The sequence below is a fragment of the Chiloscyllium plagiosum genome, chromosome 18, assembly GCF_004010195.1.
Source record: "Chiloscyllium plagiosum isolate BGI_BamShark_2017 chromosome 18, ASM401019v2, whole genome shotgun sequence".
Taxonomy (NCBI): domain Eukaryota; kingdom Metazoa; phylum Chordata; class Chondrichthyes; order Orectolobiformes; family Hemiscylliidae; genus Chiloscyllium; species Chiloscyllium plagiosum.
In genome coordinates this window covers 30,327,276-30,355,070 of record NC_057727.1, presented here as the reverse complement: position 1 = coordinate 30,355,070, position 27,795 = coordinate 30,327,276, and the positions used below count along the sequence as shown (strand labels likewise).

Here is a 27,795-nt window from a genome sequence, read left to right as displayed (position 1 = left end):
GAGGATTTTGGGAAGAACCTTGAAGAATGGTTACTCAATGATTAGCATTGCTGTCTGGAAGTGCTAGAATCCTGGGTTCAATTCCAGGCTTGGGTGATTCCAGTCTATGTGGAGTTAGCACATTCTTCCTGTGCCTTTGAGCATTTCCTGTCACAGTCCAAGGATGTGCAGGCTAAGTGGATTAGCCATGGGAAACACATGGTTACAGGAATAGGGTAGGGGTCTGGGTCTGGTGGGATACTCTTCAGAGGGTTGGTGTAGGCCGAATGGCCTCTTTCCACACTATAGGGATTCCATGTACAGAATAATTAGTAGGAATCAAGTAGTCAGAATTATAGAACTAATTAAACTAGAGTAAAGCAAATGGAATTAAATTCATTTTGAAAATCAACATAATTTGGTCATTAATAATTTTGAGTCCAGTCATTTTCTGAGAATTTAGGTATTTGTGTTTATTTGTGAGATTAACACTATTATTTAAAATAATCATGTGAAGGAAAGTAATTGCGTAAATCTATCGAATGTGAGAAATATTTCAATTAAATTACTTCATAGAAATATTTTCTCAGCCTGAATTTCAGCTTTAACATTTATCGCATTTAATCAATATGCTCATAAAGTGAATATCTCAGCTTATTACTTCATGAAAGAAATTTCTTAATCTTATTTATAAAATCCCATTTGCATGTTTTTTCTTTTAATTCCAAACGTAGGAAGGGTAGTCAAGCCTATGATACTAGTCAAAGTTCCCACAGTATCAAAACATTGGTCTAATAATATAATATTGATGGGGAGCTAGGAAGAGTGTGAGGGGGATATGCCACAGCACATGTTAAACCCAAGAAAGTAGAAGATGTTGAGGCCCTTCTAATCATAATGGGAAAGCCCCATTTAAATGAATGCTCACTCTCCTGCCTGAAGCTAGCCATGTTGGCAGTCTGATCTGTGGCCAGGAGCATAAAATAAACTGTTTGAGGCCATAGCCAGAGGTCTATGTGGATGGTTACTAGCAGTTGATTTGGCAGCGAGAGGTGAAAGCGGGGAGATACTGAGCTTAAGCCACAAGAGGCAAGGGAAGAGTTAGGCTAAGAATTAGGAGGTTAGGGGAGGTAGAGAGGCTCGGATTGTGATTTCGGCAGTGAGGGCCTGACTATGCTCAAACTTCCAAATACACACGCACGTCCATCAAGGATGGGCACTCAGCCCCTTGCTGTACCGCAAACTCACTGATAATCTCACGATGCTACACACTTCTTCACCTTCCACCCGGAATATATTAAAACAGCCATCCCCTACAGACAAGCCCTACGCATACACAGGATCTGTTCGGATGTGGAGGAACATGACAAACACTTGAAAGTGCTCAAGGATGCCCTCATAAGAACGGGGTATGATGCTCAACTCATTGACCGCCAGTTCCAATGTGCCATAGCAAGAAACCGTAATGACCTCCTCAGCAGACAGACACGAGCTACAAAAGATAGGGTACCCTTCATTGTCCTGTACTTCCCGGGATCCGAATGACTACGCCATGTTCTTCGCAGCCTGCAACACATTATCGATGAGGGTGACCACTTTACCAAGACCTTCCCCACGTCTCCACTTCTCACCTTTAAATAACCACCAAATATTAAACAGATTATGATTTGTAGCAAACTGCCCAGCCTTCAGGACAACAACACCAAACAACCCTGCCACAGCAGCCGCTGCAAGACATGTTAGAGCATCGATATGGGTAATGCCATTACACATGGTGACACCTCTCACTGTGTACACAGCAAGTACTCACGTGACTTGGCCAACATGGTCATATGCTGCAGGCAAAAATGCTCCGAGGCATGGTACATTGGCTCATCTGAGCAGACGCTATGACAACGGATGAATGGATACCACACAATCACGAGGCAGGAGTGTTCCCTCCGAGTCAGGGAACACTTCAGTGGTCCAGGACATTTGAACTCGGACCTTCGGGTGATCATTCTCCAAGGTGGACTTCGGAACAAGCAACAATGCAGAATGGCTGAGCAGAAGCTGATAGCAAAGTTTGGTACCCATGGGAATGGCCTCAGCTGGGACCTTGGGTTCATGTCACACTACAGGTGACCCCACTGCATGATAACTCTCTCTCTCTTATATACACACACACATACATACACACACACACTCTCATACATAAGCTCTCTCTCATATGCAAACACATGCACCTCCCACACTCATACCAACACACACCATCACACTCACACACACTTAACCAAACTTACACACAAACATATATAAACACACACTCTATCATGTGCACTCACACCCACATTCATACACTCACATACACAATTTGTCGCTCCTACATGCGCACACATTTAAACTTATGGGGTGAATTTGTTTTTGCAGAATTACATTTCATTTTGCAGTATGAATACACGTAAAACTCTGTAAAACTATACAGAGGGTTTGTCAGCCTGACATAGCATTGGGACACAGACAGACTTCACACCTATTGTTTAAAATTATGAGCTATCTTGAGAATGTAACTTAAAAGAAGTTCTGAGATTTACATATCAAAGAACAGAAACCAGCATATCCAATTATAAAAGATGAAAGTTTAAATCTAAAATTGTTTACTGCTTCACATCTCCATTACACTGGACTCCTTTGGCTATAAATCCTGTGAGCATGGTCTTAACCTCCACAACTGCCTGATGAAGAAGCTGCATTCCGAAAGCTAGTGCTTCCAAATAAATCTGTTGGACTATAACCTAGGGTTGTGCAATTTTTAACCATGCTCAAACTAAATGGAATAAATCATGACAAGTGAAGCTTCCTTATGAAGGCAGTAGTGCAATTCTGACCCTCCTAGTCCACAAGAGAACTTGAGGATACACTTTATCACTTTTACCATCTCAGCATCTTCTGTCCCAGGATCTTCTGCAACCTCATTCTGTCAATTTTTGCCTGACAAGGGAGCACACCCTGCCTTCAGCTCACTGGCCACTGGTTGGTATTGTAGATCAGGTCCTAAGGAAATCATTAGATTTGATATGCATGTTTTGAACAGGACTTCCCACTTTCTTTCTGTGGATGTTCTGCTCTTCTGCTCAAAAGAGCTGGTTAATATTGGGCACAGCAGGAAGGAAACATGCTCATTGGATATGAGTGATTCTTGTTATTTTACCTGCAGATTCCTCTGCAACCTCATTTATGCTAATTAGAAGGAAGAAAAATAACACTTGCAAATGACGCGTTCTGATATGACTTGGTTTGTATATCTCAGAATAGTGTCCCAGTGCTACTGGTACATTCTTTTCCAAGTTTTCCTATTTTTATGCTCTCTTTTTCCCTAGTAGGGGCAGTTACAACTGGAACCAGTATGTTGAAATTCTGCAAGAAACATTAGGCCCAAGAGATAAACACAAGCAGGGTCAAAATTGTGCATCTAGAAGCTAGGTTACTCATGCAGATATTGTAAAGGTCAATGCCTAAAATCAAGATCTAGGCACATTGAAAGTCACACATGGTCTTTTCCAACTTAGTAGGTTTGTTAGCAATGCTAACATTGAAAGAATTTAACATTTGCCCTGGATTTCAGGGGGCAGGTTTATTTTTGTCCAATGAACTTCAGGCAGATTAAAAAAAAACTTGCAAAACCTGAGCTATAAAATCTTGATTTGTGAGGCACAGCTGTCTCCTCTAAACTGACAGCCACTGCTCATGTGGTATGTTCGGAGGAGACATGGAAAGCTAGCACTTACTTTGTGAAAAACACTGTGGGAAGCCTGCAGCAAAAACTAAGCACCCCTACAAGTCAATTCTTACTACTGGCTGCATGATTCCACCTGAGGTAACGCAATCCTCTTCAGTTCGTGTTCAAATGGAACACTAGACTGTGAATATTGAAAATATAAATCAGTATTAACTTTTATGTGCAACTCTCTGGATTAGCTCAATTCTATCTGAAAGGAAAGAAAACACCAGGTACAAACAATGCAAGGTAAGACTGTATTAAGTGGCTGATCTTGTATAAGTTAAAAATAGGAAATTGTTATTTAGTATTTGTCTGTCGTACATTTGGGGCAGCTTCTTAAGTCACTAATGCACTTTAAGCTTGATAGTAATTTTGTAGGAGTTGGGCATTTTGTGATGCACTGTACCCGATTAGTTATTTCCTTCAGTCTTCAGATTGATGATTCTTTGTGTCGCAATTGCTGGAAGTGCGAATTGATACAGTGCAGAGAGTGAAACAGATGATCTGGGGTCCTGGTGAATCATGGGGCCTACAGTCCAGCTTCTGAACCAATGAGATGTAAGGATTGAAAAAGAAACAAAGGAATAACTGAGAGAAAATAGGGTGCTTTACAGGCAAATCATATACAAACAGAATAATAAAGGGGGAAAGCGACTATCAATTAGACACAAAAGTATAGTAAGAAAAAAATTGAATTTTAAGTTTGAAAATTTGATGAAAAGAATTTTAAAATAGCAGGACTGAGTCTTCACAGTTTCAATTATTGACCTTCCCATTTCAGAGAGGTTGAGTACCATTGCAAGAACATAAATCTTTTGAACTGATGAGAAAGAAAACATGTTTTGTTAAAGCTTTTGTCTTGTACATATTGGGAAATTCAAAGGAGTATCAATGCATATTCAAATGGAACAATAGGTTGTGAATATTGGAATCTTGTAAATTCCCCTGATGAGCGCAAGACATAAACGTCCAACAAATGGTCCTTTTTCAGCAATACTCAAGTTCTATAATACCAAATGACTATTCATTAACATAAATCTTATCATTAATAGTAATCTTATCACTAAAAGCATTCTTTGTGGAGTTAAGTAGAAGCTCTAATGTAGTGCTGAATTTAATTCGTCATTAATGTACAACTGCAACACTTTGTATACATTCTTGAGGAGTGTGGGAGTGAGTTGCCTTTTTGAGGGTTGGGGGGGATCAAATTTTCCAGTAAATTCTGATGATTGGAAAGTCATGGATTATCTCATCCTCACCCCCAATTCCTGGATGCTTTATATATTGATAAGCAGTGTACATATCATGAATGCCAAATTCTGAACCACTACATTAAATAAAGAAGTAGCTGGTTCAGAGCCTTAACAGGTAAATAAGCCTAACAACGTATTATCCAATATTAATTAAGAAGCACAATCTCATCACCATTAGCCTTAGATCTCAAGTAATAGAAAATAGATTTGCACTTCTGAAAATTATTAAAAACACAATGTGGAGTGTATATGCGAGTCATATTAATAATCTAATCTTACATAAGAATCCAATAAGAAAGCTCCTGGACTCCAAAAGTCTTTGAGTAACACAGAATCCCTACAGTGTGCAATCAGGCTAGTTGGCCCACTCAGTCCACTCCAATTCTCTGAAGAGCATCCCACCTAGGCCTACCCCATCCCTGTAATCCTACATTACTCATGGCTAGCCCACCTAGCCTGCACATCCCTGAATAAAATCCACCTAACTGGCACATCTTTGGACTATGGGACAAAACCAGAGCAACTGAAGGAAATCCACGCAGGCACAGGGAGAATGTGCAAACTCTACACAGACAGTCACCTTGGGTGGAATTAAACCCAGATTCCTGGTCGCTGTGAGGCAGGAGTGCTAACCACTGAGCCACCCTGCTGATTTGCTAAATATTCTGCTAAGTGCATTTTTACATGCGGTCAATGACATTTTTTACATTTGTCATTTTCCCAATTAGTGATAAGTATAGGAAGATTTTAATGCACTTTCAAAGTAAAATTTTACAGTGCAAGATTTATAAATCTAAGAAGTAAACTTAATTGGACAGGATTGCTATTTATTTTGATTCACCCCAATTTTACATTTCCAAATTGAATCTTAAATTGCTGGAAACTTGTGTCATAGTAAATTAGTGCATGATTTTCCCTGCAGAGGAGTAGGGAGAATCATGCACTAATTTATAATGCTCATTACGAAATCTGCAAATATAATGGAATTGGGTCATGATGTTGCTCCAGGATGAAAAATATTGCTATTCATAGGCAGTAATTAACTCAATAGGCAATCATGTTTACAGAAAACTGTTTGTTTACATTGGTTACAGGTGAAATCACTTTCGGAATTCTTGGTCTCTTATTAGTATACTCAGTTAATGGATGTCCAGAGAGATGTCTATGCAACATTACATTGAAAGAAGTGAGCTGCACAGGTAACAGACTCTCAGAGATTCCAAAAGGTGTTCCTCCTGACACAGAAAACCTATACTTACAGAATAACCATATTCACACAATATCAAATGCTGCTTTTACTGATATGCCTCAACTGCAGGTATTAGACTTGTCAAATAACATTATTTCAAGTTTATCATCACATACATTTGATGGATTGCATAATCTTCTCAAACTGAATCTTTCAAATAACTCCATCAACTACATGGACAATAAAACCCTTCATGAAACCCAAAATCTCAAGCAACTGGATTTGTCATTTAACAATCTTACAAGTTTGCCTGAGGGTTTGTTCAAAAACCAGAAGAATCTGATCTGGCTTGGCATGCATCAAAACCAACTTCATCAACTGGACACTGCCCTTTTGGATTCACTGTCAAATCTCCAGGTACTTTTGTTCCAGAAAAACAAATGGATATGTGACTGTCACATGGCTGGATTGAAACTCTGGCTAGAAAGCTTTCTGTACAAAGGTTAGTAGTAAAATTGTTTTTACTATTTCAGGAACTATTTATGCTGTTTGTTCTCATGCACAAAATCTGAATGGACCTTTAAGAGATACTGGAAGCTACAGTCTTTAACACTCTTGTCAATATTATAATAATTCCAGCTCAGTGAAACATCAAAGCTGTATCACAATATGAGTAACAAATGTAATCGTTTCTTAGCACTAGTTTAACTTGTCCCTGCCTCTTGTCAGCTCTCCCGAACACACAGGAATTTATCTCTCACTTCACTTCCTTGTGATAATAGTGTTATAGGCTTTTCTTCTAAATAATTATGTATAATAATCACAAAAGGGTGACCTTATATGTGAATCATGCTCTCAATTATATTATAGTCAGGGCAGATTGGTTGTGCAAAAAAAGTTTGACATAGGTTATGAACATCCATGAAATTTCACCAAGTATAAATATTTCATTAGAGTGACTCCTAGACACAACATGAGACAGTAGACAGAGTAACAGACAGAAAAATAATTGAGGATTTTTCTGATCCTTGAACATATTTTGTTTTTGACTGTTTCTTAAGTGAAGGACTAGGACATTGACATAATCAGAAACATAGGAGAAAAAAGGTTGATCCTAAATTAAAAATAGCATAAAGACCAAGATAGAAATATACAATATTAAGCAATTTCTATACTCACCACACAAATTCAAGGAGTCATGAAATGAAAATTACAATGAAACTTTGGGGGTACAATTCTAAAGGGGGTTGCAAGAACAGAGGGAACTTGTTATCAAATGTGCACAGACCATTGGATGTGGCAGGACAGGTAGAGAGAGCAGTAAGTAAAGCATTCAGTATCCTTAACTTTATTAATAGGTGCACAGATTACAAGATCAAGGAAATGATATCCAACTTGTTAGATCTCAGCTGGAGAATTATATACAGTTCTGGGTGGCACATTGTAGGAAGGATGTGAACTCATCAGAGAGAGTGCAGAAACTGTGAAGTTCCTCATCCAAAGATGAGGAACTTCAGTTATGAGGATAGATTGAAGAAATTGGGACTGCTCTCATTGAAGAGAAGATTGAAAGGAGATCTGATAATGGTTTTCAAAATCATGAGCAGGCTGGATTGACTGGATAGAGAGAAACTGTTCCCATTTATAAAAGAAATAAAAACAAGAGGTAATAAATTTAAAGTGATCTGCAAAACAAACAAGAATGAAGTAAGGAAAAATAATTAGGATCTTGAATGCACTGCTGGGAGGTGTGGTGGAGGTAGGTACAATTCAAGCATTCAAGGTGACATTGGATAATTATTTGGATCAAAACAATGTGCAAGGTGAGGAGACAAAAGTGGAGATGGGCACTAGGTAATGATACTCATTTAATGAACCAATGCAGGTAAATGGACCATATAGCCTCTGTCTGTGTAATCAGACTTCTGTGATTCTGAGGCTCCAAGTATGGGAAATTAAATCTATCAGAGCCACGTTGCACGATTTAATAGTTTTATTGATTAGTGAATGTGGATGCATGCTAATATGTCAAGTTATAAGCACAAACTGCAGTGCTTTGTAATTACCTTTCCCTTTTTTCTTATCCCTGCAACACAGTCTCTTCTTCCTGATAATCAAAATTATATGTAAAAGTTTCCAACTGCAATTCTGATTCAAACTGCGATTTCCAGTAGACATTGTTCATAGAGTAGATAAACAAAACAGGGTTGAGTTCTGCCCCAAAACTAGCTCCTCAGGCAGAATTTATTCTCTTGCACATTTCTTCAGATACTGTGTATAGCAAATGTGGGAAGACAAGCTGCTTCATTGTGGATGTGAAGATGGTGTATAAATCAATTGTTTAGATTGAGCTCCACCAAGATCAGACAGCTCCTGATCTAATTACAGCCTTGTTCAAATATGGATATGGTGGCACAGTGGTTAGCACTGCTGCCTCACAGCGCCAGAGACCTGGGTTCAATTCCCGACTCAGGTGACTGACTGTGTGGAGTTTGCACATTCTCCCCGTGTCTGCGTGGGTTTCCTCCGGGTGCTCCGGTTTCCTCCCAAGGTCCAAAGATGTGCAGGTGAGGTGAATTGGCCATGCTAAATTGCCTGTAGTGTTAGGTAAAGGGGTATGGGTGGGTTACGCTTCGGCAGGTCGGTGTGGACTTGTTGGGCCGAAGGGCCTGTTTCCACACTGTAAGTAATCTAATCTAATCTAATCTAATCTAATTCCAGAGTTGAGGGGAGAGATTGCCTTGACATCAAGGATGTATTTGACTATGTAATTTAGGAACCCTAGCAAAACTGAAGTCAATCAAAATCAGAGGGAATACTTTCCACTGGCTGGAACCTTCTTATCAAAATGGAAATTAGAGATCAATCAGCTCAGCTCCAGGATATCACTGCAGGAGCTCCTCAAGGTGGTATCCTTGGCCTGACCACCTTCAACTGTTTACACAAAGATCCCTCTACTGTTAAGGACAAAAGTGCAGATGTTTGCTGGTGGCTGCAGAGTTCTCAGTTCCGTTCACAGCTTCTCAGATAATGAAGCAGTCACTGCCCCTTGAAATAAGACCTGGACAACAATAATTGGAGATAATTGTGACTCATATTTGGTCACGCTCATTGTGTCAAAATCTTGGAATTTCCTTCCTAACAGCCCTGCAAAACTGCAGTGGTTCAAGGTGGTTCACCATGACCTGCTCAAAGCTCCTTATAGATGATTAATAAATGATGTTAATAAATAAATGCCAGGGATGTTCAGATCTCAAGAACAAGTAGCAAAATGTCTTGTGCTGATACGTGACAAGTAGGATTTGTACCAACAAATGCCAGTTAGTGATGATCTCCAACAAAAGAAGGTCAAATCACTTTCCCTAGATAGTCACTGAGATTACCATCACTGAATTATGCTACCATCAGCATCCTGTGGTCCGTACTGATCAGAACCTCAACTGGACTAGTCACATAAATATTATGACTACAAGAGCAGGTTAGAAGTTGGGTGTTCTTTGATGAGTAACACAGATTACTCAGGATAACTTATGATTCCTCAACATCTTTCCCTCATTGATTAGTCACATGGGAGAAGTGTAATGGAATATTCTCCTCTTAGCTTGATGATAATCATTAAGAATCAAGAAGCTTGACACTATCCAGATCAAAACAACCCATTTTATTAGCAGCCTGTATGCAACTTTAAACATTTATTACCCCTACCATGGGTGCACTATCTACAAGATGCATTGCACAACTTGTCGAGGATCCTTTGATAGCTCCTTACAAATCCACAATCAGTACCAGCTAGAAAGCAATAGCTGCTGGCACATGAGAACACACTGCCTGCAAGTTACCATTAAAAGTACACATCAGCCTACTTGTAACTACATTGTTGTTCTTTCATTCCCCAACAGCAACATAGACATACTCACACTATGCAACAGTCCAAGAAGATTGTTCATCATTACCCTCTTAATAACCAATAGGGATGGGCAATAAATACTGGTTCTGTTCACATAACATGAACAAATGAAATAAAATGGTATTCCCAGGTTCTGGATGCAAAAACATTCCTTATGATATCAGGGAATTTTTCCTACAAACTGAGAATTACAATAATAAGATGAATACATCTATTCACAAATGCCTTATGGTTTCCTCCCACATGAAACCACTACTAATTGTTTCTGAAATGCATGCAAGGTTTTTAGCTTCTCGATTCTATCTGGAATTCTATTCCAAATATCCATTACTCTATCTAGCAAAACCTCCAGCTATCAATGCAAAATTTACATTTAGCTCGTTGAAACACAAACCTCCTTGACTTGGTCCTACAAATTAATATTATCTTCTCAATCTTATTTTACATTATATGTAATTTTCCAGACTTTGTGGTCAGTGGTAATGATGATTCTCACTGACCACCGTAAGGAAAGTGGTTTACAAAAATTAGTGATCTCTGCGGTGTAGAGATCTTTCCCAACAGTGACTGCATTCACTTTTTATCCAGTTGCATATTGTCTTCAGCTGGGTCAAGCAGCCAGCCACATTGATGAGTTGTTACAGTAAATCAGAAAGTAATAGCTGCTGATTATCTTTTACTGTTTAATTATTTTAAAGACAATGAAATAAGGATCAATGCACACACTGGAATTAAGATAAAAGCTGAAATACCTTAAACAAATGTAATTTTTAAAAATTTTTTGAAAGGTCTGTGGAATCTATCAAACCTATTATAATGGGAAATTTAACATTCCATCATTTATTTTTAGAGTCAGATCATCTAGCAATACTTATGAACTTAGTAAGATATTAAGAATCTAGTTACACCAAAAATGTAATTTAACCAAATTTATCCAAAGTGCGTAATTTGGTTAAGTTACACTTTTGTGTAAATAAATTTACACAAAGAGTAAACCTTCAAGGGTGTTTACACAGAGACTGAAAATGTAAAATGACATGTTCGCATCAATTCAGATGATTTCTAGATGTCTTTTATTCACAGGAGTTCAGCAGTAGATCCTATAGAGGAGTGGGTAATCACTGTTAGCAACCTCTGGACTTTGCATTTAAAAGTACAGTGTGGACATCAGAGGTTGTCAATTTCCCAGTTGTCATGGCAAATACTAATAGCTGGTTCACTGTCAATATAACCACATAATGCAGGCCTATATATATGAGATTACCATATGCCAGATTGAAAATTTGCATTATGGTCTAATATCACATTTCAGATAGGGTTAATATTAAATGACAAAGAATACACAGCATACAAACAGGCAATTCAATCCATTCAGATCATACTGGTATTTATAGTCCACTTGAGGTTTCTTTCATCCTTTCTTAACTCAACTATCATCATAATCCTCTATTCCTTTGACTTTAAATGCATATTCACCTGCCCCTCAAATGTATTTATATTGTGTCCCTCAACTAGTCAATGTGGTAGCAAGTTCCACATTCCCGCCACTTTCTGGGTACCTTGTATTCTTTCTTTATAATCCCTCCAGTGCTTGAATGTATCTCTTGTATGACTTGGTGACCAAAACCGGACACAGTGCTCATGGTCTGGTTTGATCAGAGCTCAGAAGAGATGGATCATGACTTCCACGTTCTGCCCAGCTTTACTTTTTCATCTAGATTGGGGCAGAGAGATGGAAGAATCAGAGCTTAATCTTGCTTGCTACGTGGCTGGCAGTTTTCAAGATCAATTTTCATTTGTGTCAGTGAAACATGCATTACTGAAAGCTTCAGTCATGGCTTTGAAGATTCCAGTCAACAGAGCCATAATGACAACAAATGTCTTCATAAGGATCAAGATGCTCATACTTAGCTTGCTAGGTACTGATTTCATAGAATAACAGAATGGTTACAGCATAGTAGGAGGCCACTGGCTTTATGAGTCTGTGCTGAGTCTTTCCAAGAACAACCTAGTTAGTTCCACTCCCCTGTCATTTCCTGGTAGTCTTGATTCCTTTTTCCTTCAAGTACTTTAAGTGAGAGCAAGTGGCAGAATGATTTGCTAGCTGATTTCAAGACCGAAAACAGTGTTTGAGAATAAAAGGTTGTTACTCAGAGTGGATGAAGATAGGGACGATGTTCCACAGGTATCACTGCCATTCACAATTGAGATCGATTATTTGGACTTCAGAATCAAAAAGCCATTTTTTAAATAGTTTGCAAATGACACCAAATTGTTTGGGAAGCAGTGGTGGAGGAGAATTGTCAATATTGTGAAGGACTGCAGCAAATTACAAGAGGACATTAATAAATTTGCAGAACAGACAAATAATTGGTAAATGGCGTTCAACACAGTTAACTGTGAAGCTTAGTAGGAAGAATAGGCTTGGCTACTTATTTCTAGGAATATGCAAATTCAGATGGAGTAGAAGTAAGAAGGGGTCTTGAAGTACACATATACCAATCACTAAATGACGTAACACAGGTAAACACAGCCTTAAAAAGAGCAAAATAACACAATGCTTGGTTTCTAGAGGGATAGAATTGTAAAGTAGTGAGGTTATGTTGAATTTGTATTGCACCTTGGTTAGATCACACTTACAGTACTGTACATAGTTCTAGACACTATATTATAAAAGGAATATAGAGGCATTGGAAAGAATGCAGACAGAATTTACGAAATTGATACCAGAAATGTGTTGTTTCAATTGAAAATAAAAATCAGGAAAAGACTGATGAACTGGGTCTCCTTTCTCTTGATAAACAAGACTCAGAGGTTATTGAATAGAGTTCTGTAAATTATAAAAGCTTTTGACAAAGTAGATGCTACAGAAATTAATTAATTCATGTGGTATGGGTGTTGTTGACTAGGCCAGCATTTATTGCTTATCCCTAATTGCCCACAGAGTGGATCAGAATTAACCACATTACTTGGGTCTGAAGTCACATGTAAGCCAAACCACATAATGATCACCAATCTCCTTCCCTAAAAGGGGTTAGTGAACTCATTAATGAACAATCAACTGGTTAAATGTCACCATTTAGCTAGTATTTCATTGAATTCAAATTTCCCTGTCTGCCATGGCAGGATTCAAACCGTAGAACATTAATTTGAGGTACTGAATTGTTAGTCCAGTGACATTACCATTGTGTCAGTATGTTACTGCCACATCACCCCTACCCCCCCGGCCCCATTTCCCCTCGCCCCACCAGTGATATGTTTCCTTTTGTGGGGAATAACATACCTAGAAAGATTGAATTTGAAAGTCACTATGAACTCCAACAGGGAATTCTGAAGAAACTTTTATGCTGCAGAGTAGTATGGAACCCGCTACCATAGGGAATGATTGAACTGAATAGTATAGATGTATTTAACAGGAAATTAAATGGAAATTTAAGGGAGAAGGAAATAGAGAGTTATGATGGTAGATTTGGATGGGGGGGTAATGTGATGGGGCTTGATTAGAGCACAAATGCCATCATACTGATTTGGCTGATTGGTCAGTTTATCGATTGCAAATCCTATGTATTCCTTCCCTTTTGATAGCCATTATTGATTTTGCCTCCCATCATACTTTCAGGTAGTGCATTTCAGATCCTTGCTACCTAAAGATGTTTATCCTCAACTTGTCTTTGGCTCTTCACGTTAAATATGTGGTCCTCTGATTCTTGATTTCATAGAATAACCTGTAACTAACCTGTTCAGTTCCCTCATGATTTTGAATATCTCTTTCAAATTTCCTCTAAACCTTTCTCTGTTCAAAGGAAAACAAACCTAACTTCTTCGATCTAGCAATATAACTGACATCCCTAATCCTTGGAATCAATCTTATAAATGTTTCTGCATTCTCCTTAAGTGCTCACATTCATGCTAAAGTTAAGAGCCCAAAAGTGGGGACAAAAGCTTATGACTGAACCAGTATTAAAGGTTAACATAGCTTTTTTGTTTTCTGAACAATAGACCTCTACTTATAAAGTCCAGAATCCTGTACTTTGTAAAATTACTTTTTCAACCTACCGTGACAATTACAATGATTTACTTATATATAACTCCAGACCCTTATGTTGCACCTCTTGTTAAGTGTATCGTCTATGTTATACAACTACCATTTTATATTGTCAACTTGTAATATCATTTGGACAATTGTGATTGCTTCAATACAATTCATTAAACTTCTTTGCTATTTGTTGTCAGGATGCAAGTGAATCTGACATGGTCCTATTGTTTGACCATCCCTAGTTGCTTGGAATGCAACTGAGTGACTGGCTAGGCCTAGTAATTTGGGACTAAAGGCCAATTGAAGAATTTGGGACAGACATGAGTCCATGAGATGGAGTAAGGGAGTGAAACATTTGAGTTTTTACAATCCAGCCATCTTTTGAGTTACAGAATAATTGAAATTAATTCAAAAGTTTTTCGTCATGGGGATTTAATTTTACAACCTGAGGGTTGGTAATCTAGTACTGTGACACAATATTATCATAACTGTTTGGAAACTGGAGTCAGTATTTCTCAGAAACCTTCGACATCTTGACTTGTTCCTAAATTCCTAGTATTACTATGGGTCTGCTTGAGACCAGGATTACACCGCTATTAAACTCTGGATGAATTTGGGATTACTGTACGTGCCAGAAAATCTGATTTCTTAAAGCATTTTGTTAAGCAGTTGTGCATTAAAAAAAAGACAACGAGGTTTTTCATAAACCTAAACAAAAGCAAAACAGCCTCTGGAAGTCAGGAATAGAAATAGAAAATGCTGAAAATTCTCAGCAGGTCAGGAGAGAAACAAAGTTATTTTTTTCAGGACAAGGACCCATCATTGGATTCTGAAACACCACTGACCTGAAGTATGAATGTTGTTTCTACCATGGATGTTGCCTGATCAGTTGAGTATTTCAAATATTTCCTGTTTTTATTTGCTATAAACACTTCTTCTCATTTTTAACTTTTTTTATTCATTCATGGATGTGGATGACATTACTAGACCAGCATTTATTGTCGTCTCTAATTGCCAAGAGGGAAATTAAGAATTGACCACATCACTGTGGATCTGGAGTCACATGTCAGCAAAACTGGGTACAGAGGCAGATGACCTTCACTAAAGGATATGATGAGTAATTCAGTTGGAGTTTTGCAACAATTTACTTTAGGTTAGCCATTTTTTAATTAAAATCCCATATTTTCTTATCGAATTCAAGTTTCATTATCTGCTATGGTGGATTCATAACCTTTGTTCATCAGATTAGATTCCCTACAGTGTGGAAACAGGCCCTTCGGGCCGACCCTCCGAAGAGTAACCCACCCAGACCCATTTCCCTCTGACTAATGCACCTAACACTATGGGCAATTTAGCATGACCAATTCACCTGACCTGCACATTTTTGGACTGTGGGAGGAAACCGGCGTACCCAGAGGAAACCCACGCAGACACGGGGAGAATGTCCAAACTCCACACAGACAGTCGCCCAAGGCTGGAATCAAACCTGGGACCCTGCTGCTGTATGGTAGCAGTGCTAGCCACTGAGCCACCATGATGCTCAGTTTCTAGATTACCAGCCCAGTGTCATTATCAATATAGCACTACCTCCCCAGTAAATCTGGTGTGAGACATTCTTCTCTTCTCCAAATGAGGACAAACAGTATGAATTCTCAAACCACAGCACATTCAATGGCTACCTGAATCATTTTATGAATATGATTTAATATTTCCAGAATATAAAAATGAATGATAATGCAGGGAGTTGAAGTGGTTCAGCAAGTAGTTCTCCTCTTCTGAGCTGGAAAACTCAGGGTTTGAGTCCCACTCCAGGACTTGCTAGTTATTTCAGAATCCAGCCATTGGTGCAGACAAATAGGGTGTATTGGTGCTAGCTGAGATATTTCAAGAGGTCTAGCATGCAACAAAATCATCTGACTACAAAAATCACTTGGCCAAATCCAAAATCAAATTATGATTGATATGAAGGTGACCCTGTGTAATATGGACAAAGCTGAAAGAAAGAAGGGAAACTGCATTATCAAAAAGTGTTTCCATGTTTAGACATCTGAAGAATCAATAGATAACCTTGAATTTGTAATTTTATTGGCAGGTATCCATTTATTATAAAACGACTCAGAAACAAATTCAAAAAGTGAGGAACAGGACAAAACGGAACTTGGAATTCCTTTATTTCATAGAGTCCCTACAGTGTAGAAACAGGCCCTTTAGCCCAACAAGTTCACACTGACCCTCTGAAGAGTAACCCATCCAGACCCATTCCCCTACCCTATATTTACCCTGACTAATGTACCTAACCTACCATCCCTGAAGACTATGGGCAATTTAGCATGACCAAATCAGTTAACCTGCACTTCTTTGGACTGCGGGAGGAAACTGGAGTACCTGGAGGAAACCCACGCAGACACGGGGAGAATGTACAAACTCCACACAGACAGCTGCCCAAGGTGGGAATTGAACCTAGGTCCCTGGTGCTGTGAGGCAGCAGTGCTAACCACTGAGCCACAATGCTGCCCAACATAGAGGCCCTATAGTGTGGAAAAAGCCCTTCTGCCCAACAAGATTTTTTTTTGCCATTTTTCAATTTGAATATCCATAGGCAGGCTTCCAGATGTAATAAATGTATAATGCAAAGGAAGATTAGATTTTTAAACTTGAAAAAAAAGAAAAAAATTCATACTATTATTCATTCTGTTTTATATAGGAGGTCAGATTGATGAGATTCTCTGTACAGAACCTGAAGATTTAAGAAGTAAAGACCTTATGAAAATTCCTCATGAATTATTCGAACCATGTTCCTCTGTTGAATATAAGTCACCTCATGCAGACTCTGACCACAGAAATCCTACTATACAAAACCTTCATGTCAAAAATGAAAATGACAATAATTCAGACTGTACTGCAAAGTCCAAGCCACGAACAGGCAGCTTACGTCATGCTGTTGCCACAATTGTGATAACTGGTGTCATCTGTGGCATAGTTTGCCTGATGATGTTGGCAGCTGCAATTTATGGCTGTTCTTATGCAGCTCTTATGGCTAAATATCAAAGGGAACTAAAGAAATTGGAACATCTGGGTCCAGAGGTTGAACAAGGAAGTGCAGAAGAAAAGGAGCCACTAGACGGTTCACTGCCGTGAATTTTGACTTCCCGACTGCATTTAGAATATATTCATAAGTTAGCAGATATCTAATGTACCTGTTTTAATTGTTAAAGTACTTTGGACCTTCAGAATTTTGCATGTAAATCATTCAATGTGTATATTAGTTTAGACTAAGTTTAAACTAAGTGTCAATTATAAATAAGGTGTAGAGTCAAACAAAGAAGGGAAACATATAAGATTATTAAACACATTATAGAGAATGCTATGTATTCAATGATATAGTGCAAAAAGGATCATTTGTCGTTTCCATTTAACCATTAATTGTAAGATACAATTTATTCTTATTAGTAATTTAGTCTATTCTTCAAAATTGTAACTGGGAACACTTTGGTATCCATTACTAAAGATACATTTCAGCAATTTATTTTGTATTACGTTTTGGGATAAAATTATTCTGCTCAAATAAGCCATATAAGAATATGGCCTTGAAATTATGTAGCGAAACTGTAGTATGTCACTTGTTAATATAACCACAGAGGCATTCACTTTTTTATAATGAATGAAAAAGTAAATCTTTTAAAGTATTAAGTGTACATAGGCTAATATAGTACAATATAATTTTGAAGCCTAAATCACCGAAAACCAAAAATATATCAGAAAACCTTCTGAAAATATTTTCAGATTAACATGACCAATAGTTGTATCACTCCATTGTTTTCAAAAGGATAAAAAGTCAAAGAGATCAAGATTCCTGATAGAATATAGTATCAATTTTTAATTATTACAAACAGTTAATATGAAAAGTAGTTGTTAAAAGATGTTTTGTGAAAAATGTAATCTGTAATCAATCATACATATATTTGAAATTTCAAATTAAAGAGCTGCCAACGTTATATACATCTGTTTTACTTCTTGAATTACATCAACATATTAACATAACCTCAAGACAAAATAGAATATAAAAGTTTTTCAAGGTCTTAATATATGTTGTATAAGTTCTCTTAGTTTTACAACGTTTACATTAAACTAATTCTCAGCCGACTTTGCTATGTAGCAACAGTGGTTTCTAAAACAGAGCAAATCAGTCTGAAGAACATCTGTGAAGCAAGTTCATGTGGACTCACTCATCTATTAGCATGGGCCAGTGACACCATTACATGTGATGAATATCCTCTTATTCAATTTAATTTGTGTTTAAAATATTGATATTTAGACTATACCTTTACATAAGTGTCTTTTTCATAGAAAAAATCTGAATGATAACCTTCTACAAGTGGAGGATACTAACCAAATACTTTAAAAAAGTATTACCTTAACTATCGTTAGAATACAACAGCATCAAGTATACGCATGTACATAGATATGTCCTCTGAATAATCGTGATTTATGCTAAGAAGAAGGCCATTCAGCTTGCATGCCTGTCCTGCTACAAAAGAGCTGTCGAATGAAATCCCATTTCTGAATCTTAGTTTATAATCTTTTAGGTTACAGAACTTCAGGTACCCAATGAAGTAATTATTAAGAATGATGCAAGTTTCCACCTCTATCACCCTTTCAGGCAGTGAGTTTCAGACATAAGTTACTGTCTGGTTTGAATCTTTTCCCTCATCTCATCGGTAATCCTTCTACTACAAATACTTGGCCCTTATTTGGCAACATCTCTGTCAATTGAAAATGATGTCCCCATTTACCTGAGCCCCCCCCCCCATAAACCTACACCCTCCAATTAAAACTGTCCTTATTCTATTCCAAAGAAAATAGCTTGTTCAATCTTTCCTCATGGTTAAACAATCCTGGAAACATCTTTTAAATTCCTTTGTATCTTCTTTAGGGCGATCATCAGCATTTGCAATCAATTTTCAGAAATAGGTGACAGCATAAGAATATAACCTGTCTTCTGAGGGACTGTAACACTCATCTGCCTATCAGTATTTGCTTAATGTGTAGAATAGGAGAAAGTGAGGACTGCAGATGCTGGAGAGTGAAAGTTAAAAAGCTAGAAAAGCACAGCAGACAGGCAGCATCTGAGGAGCAGGAGAATTGAGGTTTGAACAAAAGCCCTTCATATAGATCTCATGCACCGTGTAAGGCAGAAGTCATCCACCTGTTGCTTCTCCTGTTTCCAAGCCCTTTCACCTTTCACCCCATCACTTTAATTACTGAGGATAATTAAAGAACAAAGTGAGTTTGGAAAGAATAATAATGATTATTATACCAGGGAAATGTTCTTCAAACAAAGATGAGTGGATTTTTAATCTCTAGCTGAGCAGCAGGAGAGGGAAATGGCTCGTTAGTTCAGTAGCACTTCTGTCCATGTTGTTCTGAAAGAGGCTGAGCTTCATCTTGGAGATTTTCTGATCTGGAGAGAAAGGAGCTTTGAAGCCAGGCTCCATGTGCTGGTGATCTCACTGATTCTTTTCCATCTTTAAAAATACTGCTGGATTGCAGGATAGAGACCAAACCTCATCAACTCAGCCCAGCCCCTAGACTGACTGAACAGGGTATAATATTCACACAGTTTGGTAATATTTTGGGGTGACTGATATAATCTAGTGTGATTCCTAGCTGCTCTTCCACCATCTTCTCCACTGTCCTTCACAAACCTGCAGCTGCAAGATGTAGTCCACATGATCGTGTCACCACCTATCAGCAACTGCTGTTCTGCAACATATGACCCCATCACCATCCATGGCTGCACAACAATTGACCCCAAGATCATTAAATGTCCCCCACATACCCAACCTGTGACACCATCGCCACTAACTTTCAGCTGGTGCTGGCTTGTTGCTGGGACCGTGAACATGTCACTGCCAATTACTGCTCGCTTGCTGATTCATTCCCTTTATTATGCAAGGGAAAAGAGTTCAATTCAAAGCATTTATTGCCTTGAACTTCTGTAATTCTGTTCTCTAATAATTAAATGTTAATGTTTTAAGTGTTATCTGTTGATACTAGTCACATGACTCTCTCATGTTAAGATTTTCCATTTCTCTCTTTGACTATATTTGGTATTGTGTAGCACCCCCACCCACAACTGCTCTCCACAGCTTTCAGCATGGAAGTGTACCTCCTTCCCACTTTCCTGAGCCTTGACTGGTGCATGTGGTGACTTTAACTTGCATAGCTATTATACTTACTTACCTCCTTAAATGCTGACTCATGCCAATTAAGTAATGCAGAGTTGTTTCAATGCAGGTAATTCACACCAAATTCTTGGACAGTTTACCAGTGCCTGCAGTTGGAGGAAGTCCCTGCCAAACTATTGTCATGCACAATCACATTGGGTGGGTTTCAGTGAAACTGGTGTGAGAAAATTGGAGATTCAATTGGTCCTTACTTTGATTTTTGTGGCAAATTTATTTTACCATTTGCGACTGCCACCGGACAACTCAATATTCTAATAGACTGCAGAATCAAAGTAAATGTTAACAATGCGGTCCTTTCACTGCTTTATATAGGATTTTGTTTTAAGTGTTTTTGTTGCATAATCAGTATTTAATTTCATATAAAACATCATGAAGCAACATCAGTATTTAATTTCATATAAAACATTATGAAGCAACCAGCAGTGCAAGTGTAATCAGTGTTCAAAACAATTGGGTTGGAAGAGAGTTATTTACACTATTCTGTCAGTAAACTACAACTTTGTTGAATATGAGGAATTTTTAAATGTTTATTAATGTAAAAGTGAAATTTTATTAAGCGAGAAATCTTTTTCTGAAACAAATTAATCTGAGACCATCATATGAAGCGTTTTATAAAATAGCTTCCAATAATCTTTAAAATTTAGAATTTGCTACCTGTCAACTTCCAACGTTAAAAGTTAACTGGTCATAAAATGAATCTTGATACATATTTGCACATACATAGAGAGTTCCATTGTCACTGAGCTCATTATAAATCTCAGTATTAAAATGCTGATGATGCAGTACTTATAAAGTACTCAGCTGCTGCATCAATCTTTAGTTGATGCCTCCAATGCTCATGATGATAGAAGAGCTGATGACAGAAGTGGCCATAGGGCAAAATGCTTTGCACATGCTGATTCATAAAAATTTAACTTAGATTGCGCAAACCAATAAATGTGGTGAAATTTCTGCTCAGTTACAAAAATGTATTTAGCAATCCTAATACACAAAGTCATTACCCTTTGAATGAAACTTCTTTGGATGAAATGTATTACTTGTGCAATACTGTGCCATTAGCATTTATTGAATCTAAAACATCATTGAATCATAAAATTTCAAGCCAGGTTTTGTGTTGATTATCAGGAGTAGGTGAGCATGTGGAGTAAACAGATTAACCTTGAATTTATTGAATGACACAGATAGGGAGACAAGTGGCTTGCTCCTGCTCCTAACCCTTATGCTCATAAAAAAGTTAGATTGTCCTAACTTTATTTTTAGATATTTATCTAGAGTTCATTAAATGACATAGTAAACAGAGAGTGTTGTTCTAATTTGTTCACAAACTGATATACCAGCAATGACACTGAATTCTGAATGCTAATAATATGGCAATGAACAAACGGCAGAGCATCAAAAAACTTTAGATTCCCTACAGTATGGAAACAGGCCATTTGACTCAACATGTTCACACTGATCCTCTGAAGAGTAACTCACCCAGACCCATTTCCCTACCCTATATTTACCCCTGACTAATGCACCTAACACTATGAGCAATTTAGCATGACCAATTCACCTGACCTGCACATCTTTGGATTGTGGGAAGCAACTGGAGCATCAGAGGAAACCCACGCAGACACAGGGAGAATGTGCAAACTCCTCACAGTCACCCAAGGCAGGAATCAAACCCGGTTCCTGGCGCTGTGAGGCAGCAGTGCTAACTGAACCATGATGCTAGCATGTGTTAATATTTATTGCCGTTCAAAATATTCAAAGCTCTCACATTGAGTGAAATAAAATAGTTTTGAACTATAACATAATGCCTCACTGGATTAATAAGTGAAACTGAACTTTAAATATGATGGGACAACAATGTATATTGTTTTTAGAACAAACTGTTGAACATTTTGATTTGCTTTTAATGGCTGTATTTACATAATACTGAGCTACACTCCATTGAAACCTATCTTCAGTTTAAAATAAAGATACCAATAAAGCTAATATAAAACAAGGTCAATGAAATACGTAGTGCGTTACTTAAAACAGGACATGCTAAGCTTTCAATTGCTTCACTATAATTTTCAGTGATCATTCTGAAATATACTAATTTTGCTAAAAGTAGACAAGTAACTAAGTTGATAAATTGTGTGAATTTTGCTTAATTGGTCACATTTTGAATCAATTATGTGGTTAAACTGTAGTGCAGAATATAAGTAGTTTTAAGCCTTTTTGTTTAGTCCCTAGCTACCCAATGGAAATGAGGTGTTAACGAAATGACATAGGCCTTATACTGTCTAAATCCGTATGCCTTGAATTTTAACTGACTATTCTGAACAGGTGGTAAAAGACCTATTCAAAACTGATGGGGTTCTTCTTCAAGTATACAGATATGAGTGTGAATGAATCATTAGATCCAGACTACATTTGCAACTCCAACCTTGGCTGGAGAAGCTGGAGCAGTCTCACCACTCAGTAAGTCAAATAGAAAAGATGGGAGTCAAAAGATATCATTGAAGGTAAGTGTTTTGCTTTTTTTTGTGAGGAAAAAAGGGCCATTCCTGCTTCTCCTAGCTTTACATGATAACATTTGGCCTCCTTTTCCTCAAAATCTTTCTGCTTCCATATCATGCTATTTCCCCACAGACCCGTTATCGACCCTAACTATTCCTTCCAAACTCCTAATACACCATTTAAATCACCTTCAATCTTTAATATCTTAGGCAGTCAATGATCATCAGCACAAATACGTTTGTATCAATTAGCAATTTTGTTGCATTCTGTCAGAGAACTGCTTTGAAATTCTTGAGCTTGAACAGCAGCAGATAAAATGTAAACCTTATTCTTCACTTACAGAAAGATATTTACAAGCATTTTTATACAATTGGAAAATGATAGTTAATGCTTAATATGAAGCTGAAAAAATAGAGATCTAATTGAAATAGAAAAGAGCATTTTAAGAAGGAAGTTTCAAAATACATGCAGAGATAAATACAGAAACCAGGTCATAGGAGCAAAAAGGAAATTCAGTGGAGTAATGGGTGAATGTACAGTTACAGGAGATTGCTGAGAAGAGTGAGTCAAAGGTATGGAGGGCATTTGAAGACAAACAGTCCTGAAATAAATGACTGGGCCATCAAGGATTGATGATATTAGACAAGGACTTGATACGGGAAAAAGTAAGACCTTTCTTCATTGACAATGTGGCTCATGCCACCCTAAATGGTTGAGTCAGACTGAAGGCAAGCAAGGATAGCCATAAATGTGTTTGGGCAACACCTGAGACATGGAATGGAAGGGTATCACCCAGTAATTGAAAGCAACAGTCTTGGTACAGTATTGAATATTGTAAACGAAGTTGGGTTCAATTCAAAGTATCTCTGATCTAGCCTGAGGCAAGAACTGGAAAAAATGATGCAATCCACCTTAAAGTACCAGGTGTTGATGTGAGTTGAAAAAGTTGCTTTTAATTTTCACAACATTAAACTCGAGCAATTCTTCCTCACATAGGTCTTAGCACACCAAAACATATTTCATTACATGGGAAATTCTGAGAAATATAAGAAATATATTTTAAATTAAACTTGCACAGAGAGATTGGAGGTTGCAATCAAATTTAAACTTATGTTAGGCTTTTAGCAAAGAAGGCATGCATTCAATATTGAAATTAGGACAGGTGAATGTGGCTCGATTGAGCATACAGGTTTTGGAAAAGTTGGGGTGGGGAAACTGAGAGCAAGTAAAGTGTTTAGCAAAGGAGTAGAGGAGGACACCTGAAAGTTCTGATAGTGAGGGATAGACAATACATGATAGTTCAGAGTTAGAGCAACAAAAAGCTATTATGGGACCATGGGTAGAGGTGATTGTGGAGATGAGATGAGATGAGATGACTCTGCCAAATTATTATGGGCCCAGTTACGTGAATACTGGACAAACTGAATCTTTGTATTGATCTGGCTTGACAAACCATTTCATTTAAAGAATTTAATGTGTAGGAGAGCCAAGGATAAGAAAAGAAGAGCAGCAAGATTGATTTAAAATGTTGAAAATAACCGTTATTGTTTGAACAAACTGAGTATAAATAATAATGATTAATAGGTATACTGAACAGTAAGATATTGATTCGAAACCAAATACACCGAATATACAAAATTTAGATGTTAACATGAGGTAAATATGAGCTATCTGTCAACTGTGGCTGAACACCCCACAGAACACACTTAAGATAGTCAATGCTATCTGGCCATATATTTACCAGACATTAATGATACTGTGGCTCACCAAATTCTATTAAAACTTTGTCTTCTTCAAAAATGATTCTAATTTTTCAGTTATCAAGATTTGGCTTTGGAATTCCTTGAAGCATCTTCCCAACACAGACTACCCTAAAATGCAGTAGTTCACTCTCTTCTCCAAATACAGTACTGAGTTCCCCATGACTCTGAGACCGCTCCCAAGCATCTAATTACCTGCACAATTTCAGTTTTAGTGAACAGCTAATCTTTATGTGAACAGCTTGATGAAGCTGTCACTGAGTTTTTCTAAGGTAAAGTCTTTTTGAGCTACATCAAATAAATATTGCTTGTCGACTTCCTTCACCCCACTCTCAAACACACTGAACTATCAATGACTCCCAGGTATGTCTTGTGACCTGAGTGCCAGAGTCTACTGTGCTGCCTACCCATTCTGATTCTGAATTCTCTCAGCTTCAAATGGCAAATAATTTCTTCCAGCAAGCACACAGATAAATTGAGGTAAATTTCTAAGTATCAACATGCCTGCTGTTGGCTGTCTTTAACCTGGCCTTTAAAGCTTGCTGAATGCTTTTAAATAAATTTAACTCAAACACCTCAAGGCTACTATAACTACAAACTTTGCTGACGTGCTTCTCCAGCTAAGTAAGCCATGTACTTTTTTATTACCACCATATTTTCTATTCTGATTCTATTAAACAAACATGGATGACCTTCTGAGCTGCCATTTATCTTAGGTATTCTGGAAAACACTAAGAGGTCGAGCATTTTAATTACCATACCTTCCTAAGTATTCACCTCTTAAGGCAACATGACCCCAACTTTCTAAATGCACTATATTTCAAGCTGTTTCAATAGCATGTTTACTGTTAAACTTTAATACCTAAAACTAAAAATCATATACTAAAGGATATGAACCATGAATTGAATACTTGCAACAGTTTGAAAAAGAATTTTAAATCAATGTAATAGGGGAAAGTACATAGATCAGTTGGATAACACTACAATAGTATGCACTTAATTAACGGCTTTAATGTAGAAAAATGTTTCAAAGGTTTTCACAGAAGTTTAATCAGCTAAAATTAGATGTTGAGGGCAATGAATTATATTAGATGTTGAGGGCAATGAATTATATTAGGAGAATGACCAAAACCTTTGTCAAAGAGATGGGTATTAAGAAATACTGGAAAGGTCAAGATAGGTGGTGAAAATGCAGAGCTTGATGTAATTAGCATACCAGTTTTAAATAGAATAGTAAAACAATCCTGATCCACATCTCATTTATGTGCATCTCCTTGTTAGGAGGATAGGATTGGTGTAGCTACCCTCCATGGAGAGATTATATGTTGTTCAGACTGTATGGAAACAAACATGCTGGTTCATAAGAATTTTAAAAATCCTTACCTGCAACTACTGGTGATTTTCTGTTGTCCAAAAGCTGCACAGTTGTGCTAGCTGTCACAACATTGCTTTTATTTTCTGTATCTATCAAAATGAATATTCATTTTATTAGTATCAAAGGAAAATGCATACATCATCAATCTTCTTCTGATTCACATTCTTTTTTGGAAGTTTTTTAAGATAACTTATAGTGTGGAAACAAGCCCTTCGGCCCAACAAGTCCACACCGACCCACCACCCACCCAGACCCATTCCCCTACATTTATCCCTTCACCTAACACTACAGGCAATTTAGCATGGCCAATTCACCTCACCTACACATTTTTGGACTATGGGAGGAAACCAGAGCATCCAGAGGAAACCCACGCAGACACGGGGAGAATGTGCAAACTCCACACAGTCCTGAGGTGGGAATTGAACTCGGGTCTCTGGTGTTGTGAGGCAGCAGTGCTAACCACTGTGCCACCGTGTGTTCATTGTTGTTGCTTCAATGACAATAATGTGGGAAAATTGACAGCGTGAAGCGGCTATTTGATTCATCAAGATTGCTTCATTTAGAATCCATGTGTGATTATTTGATTTTAGACTTCTTCCCAACACTACATGTAGTTCTTGTACGTTATTAAACATGCATTCCTTCTTTCTGACCCAATTCCAGACATCAATCTAACAATAAGGTTTTCATTGCAAATCTTATAATAGCTGTAGTATTAATTTATTTTTTAATTGACTTCAGCCTGTGTTCTTGATAATTTGTAGCAAAAGGGTCATAATCAGGTCAACTTGTTAGAAGCCCCAAAAATCTTGAACTCAAGTTAAACAAATTAATAATCTGATGACGGACAATGGATATTTTATAATTTAATTTCAGTTCACAATGAAACCACCAGCTATTGTTTTGTTTATTTAACCTATTTTCCTACTCAACCTGTTCAGAGATGTTAGTACACACCTCTGGAGCAATAGGACTTGAACCCAAGCCTCCAGCCTCAAAGGTAGCGACACAACCATTGCATCACAAGAGCTCTTCACTTATTGTTTTTACTGCTTACAGTTATTAAAAATACATAGAACAAAACCTGGCCAGTGGACTGTTGTTCATTCCTTAATTACAAAGTATCAAAATTGTTAATTTTTCAACTGCATGGCCACTGAGAAAAATTGTATCTTTTGATTAAATGGACCTTCTGTAAATAACAAGACATTTAAGATTTCAAGTAACCTTGAAGTCTGGAGTCAATCATGTTGCTTCAAACAGAGAGAGCTATCAGAAGCTCTGTTAAAGTAATTTACCATGTTTTGTCAATCTCAGAATCAGAGAAATGTTGGGCAAGTTGTTGTTTTAAGTCTGTCCAATAGAAAGGCTGCAGTAGTGGGTACAGTGGATTCTTTCTTGATTATATGTTTTGGAGATAAGTCTCTTGATGAAACTTAAAATATAAGCCATAGCTATTAATTTAACCTGGGGCAATGTTTGTAGAGGAATAAGACGGTGTTATTTTCTGGGTCTGTAGATTGTGAAGGAGCAAAAATGGCCTTTGCAGTGATATGTACTTCTTGTCAGATGTGGGAGTTGAAAGAGAGTTTAAGGGTTACTGCCATAAATGCTGTTGGATGCAAATCTGATCAGATCGAGTGGATCGGTTGGAGAGACAAATAGAAGCGATGAGGAATTTGCAACAGCTACAGTATGTGATGGATGGCAGTTATAGGAAGAGGGGAAAGTCTAGATACAGTCACATAGTTGGGTTAACTCCAGGAAGGGTAAGAGAGGTAGGCAGCTAGAGCAGGAG

At 37.6% G+C, this 27,795-nt stretch overlaps 2 protein-coding genes across 2 annotated transcripts in view; one reads left to right on the top strand and one right to left on the bottom strand.

The window, feature by feature from the left end:
- Nucleotides 1-27,795, bottom strand: part of cacna2d3a (calcium channel, voltage-dependent, alpha 2/delta subunit 3a) — a 645,952-nt gene that overhangs the window by 183,973 nt on the left and 434,184 nt on the right. Inside the window, exon 26 of the mRNA XM_043708636.1 lies at nucleotides 26,006-26,086. Coding sequence (XP_043564571.1) covers nucleotides 26,006-26,086 — 81 coding nt within the window. The remainder of the gene's footprint in view (nucleotides 1-26,005; nucleotides 26,087-27,795) is intronic.
- LOC122559008 (leucine-rich repeat and transmembrane domain-containing protein 1) lies at nucleotides 3,696-18,110 on the top strand. The gene is made up of 3 exons (XM_043708086.1): nucleotides 3,696-3,985; nucleotides 6,087-6,683; nucleotides 16,829-18,110. Exons 1-3 carry the CDS (start codon nucleotides 3,979-3,981, stop codon nucleotides 17,260-17,262), a joined length of 1,038 nt encoding a protein of 345 aa, XP_043564021.1. The 5' UTR covers nucleotides 3,696-3,978; the 3' UTR covers nucleotides 17,263-18,110.

What these genes read in the sequence shown, in the direction of transcription:
- LOC122559008 (XM_043708086.1), top strand. An exon ending in AGAAAGCTTTCTGTACAAAG is followed by an intron (nt 6,684 to 16,828) that starts GTTAGTAGTAAA and finishes TGTTTTATATAG; the next exon opens with GAGGTCAGATTGATGAGATT.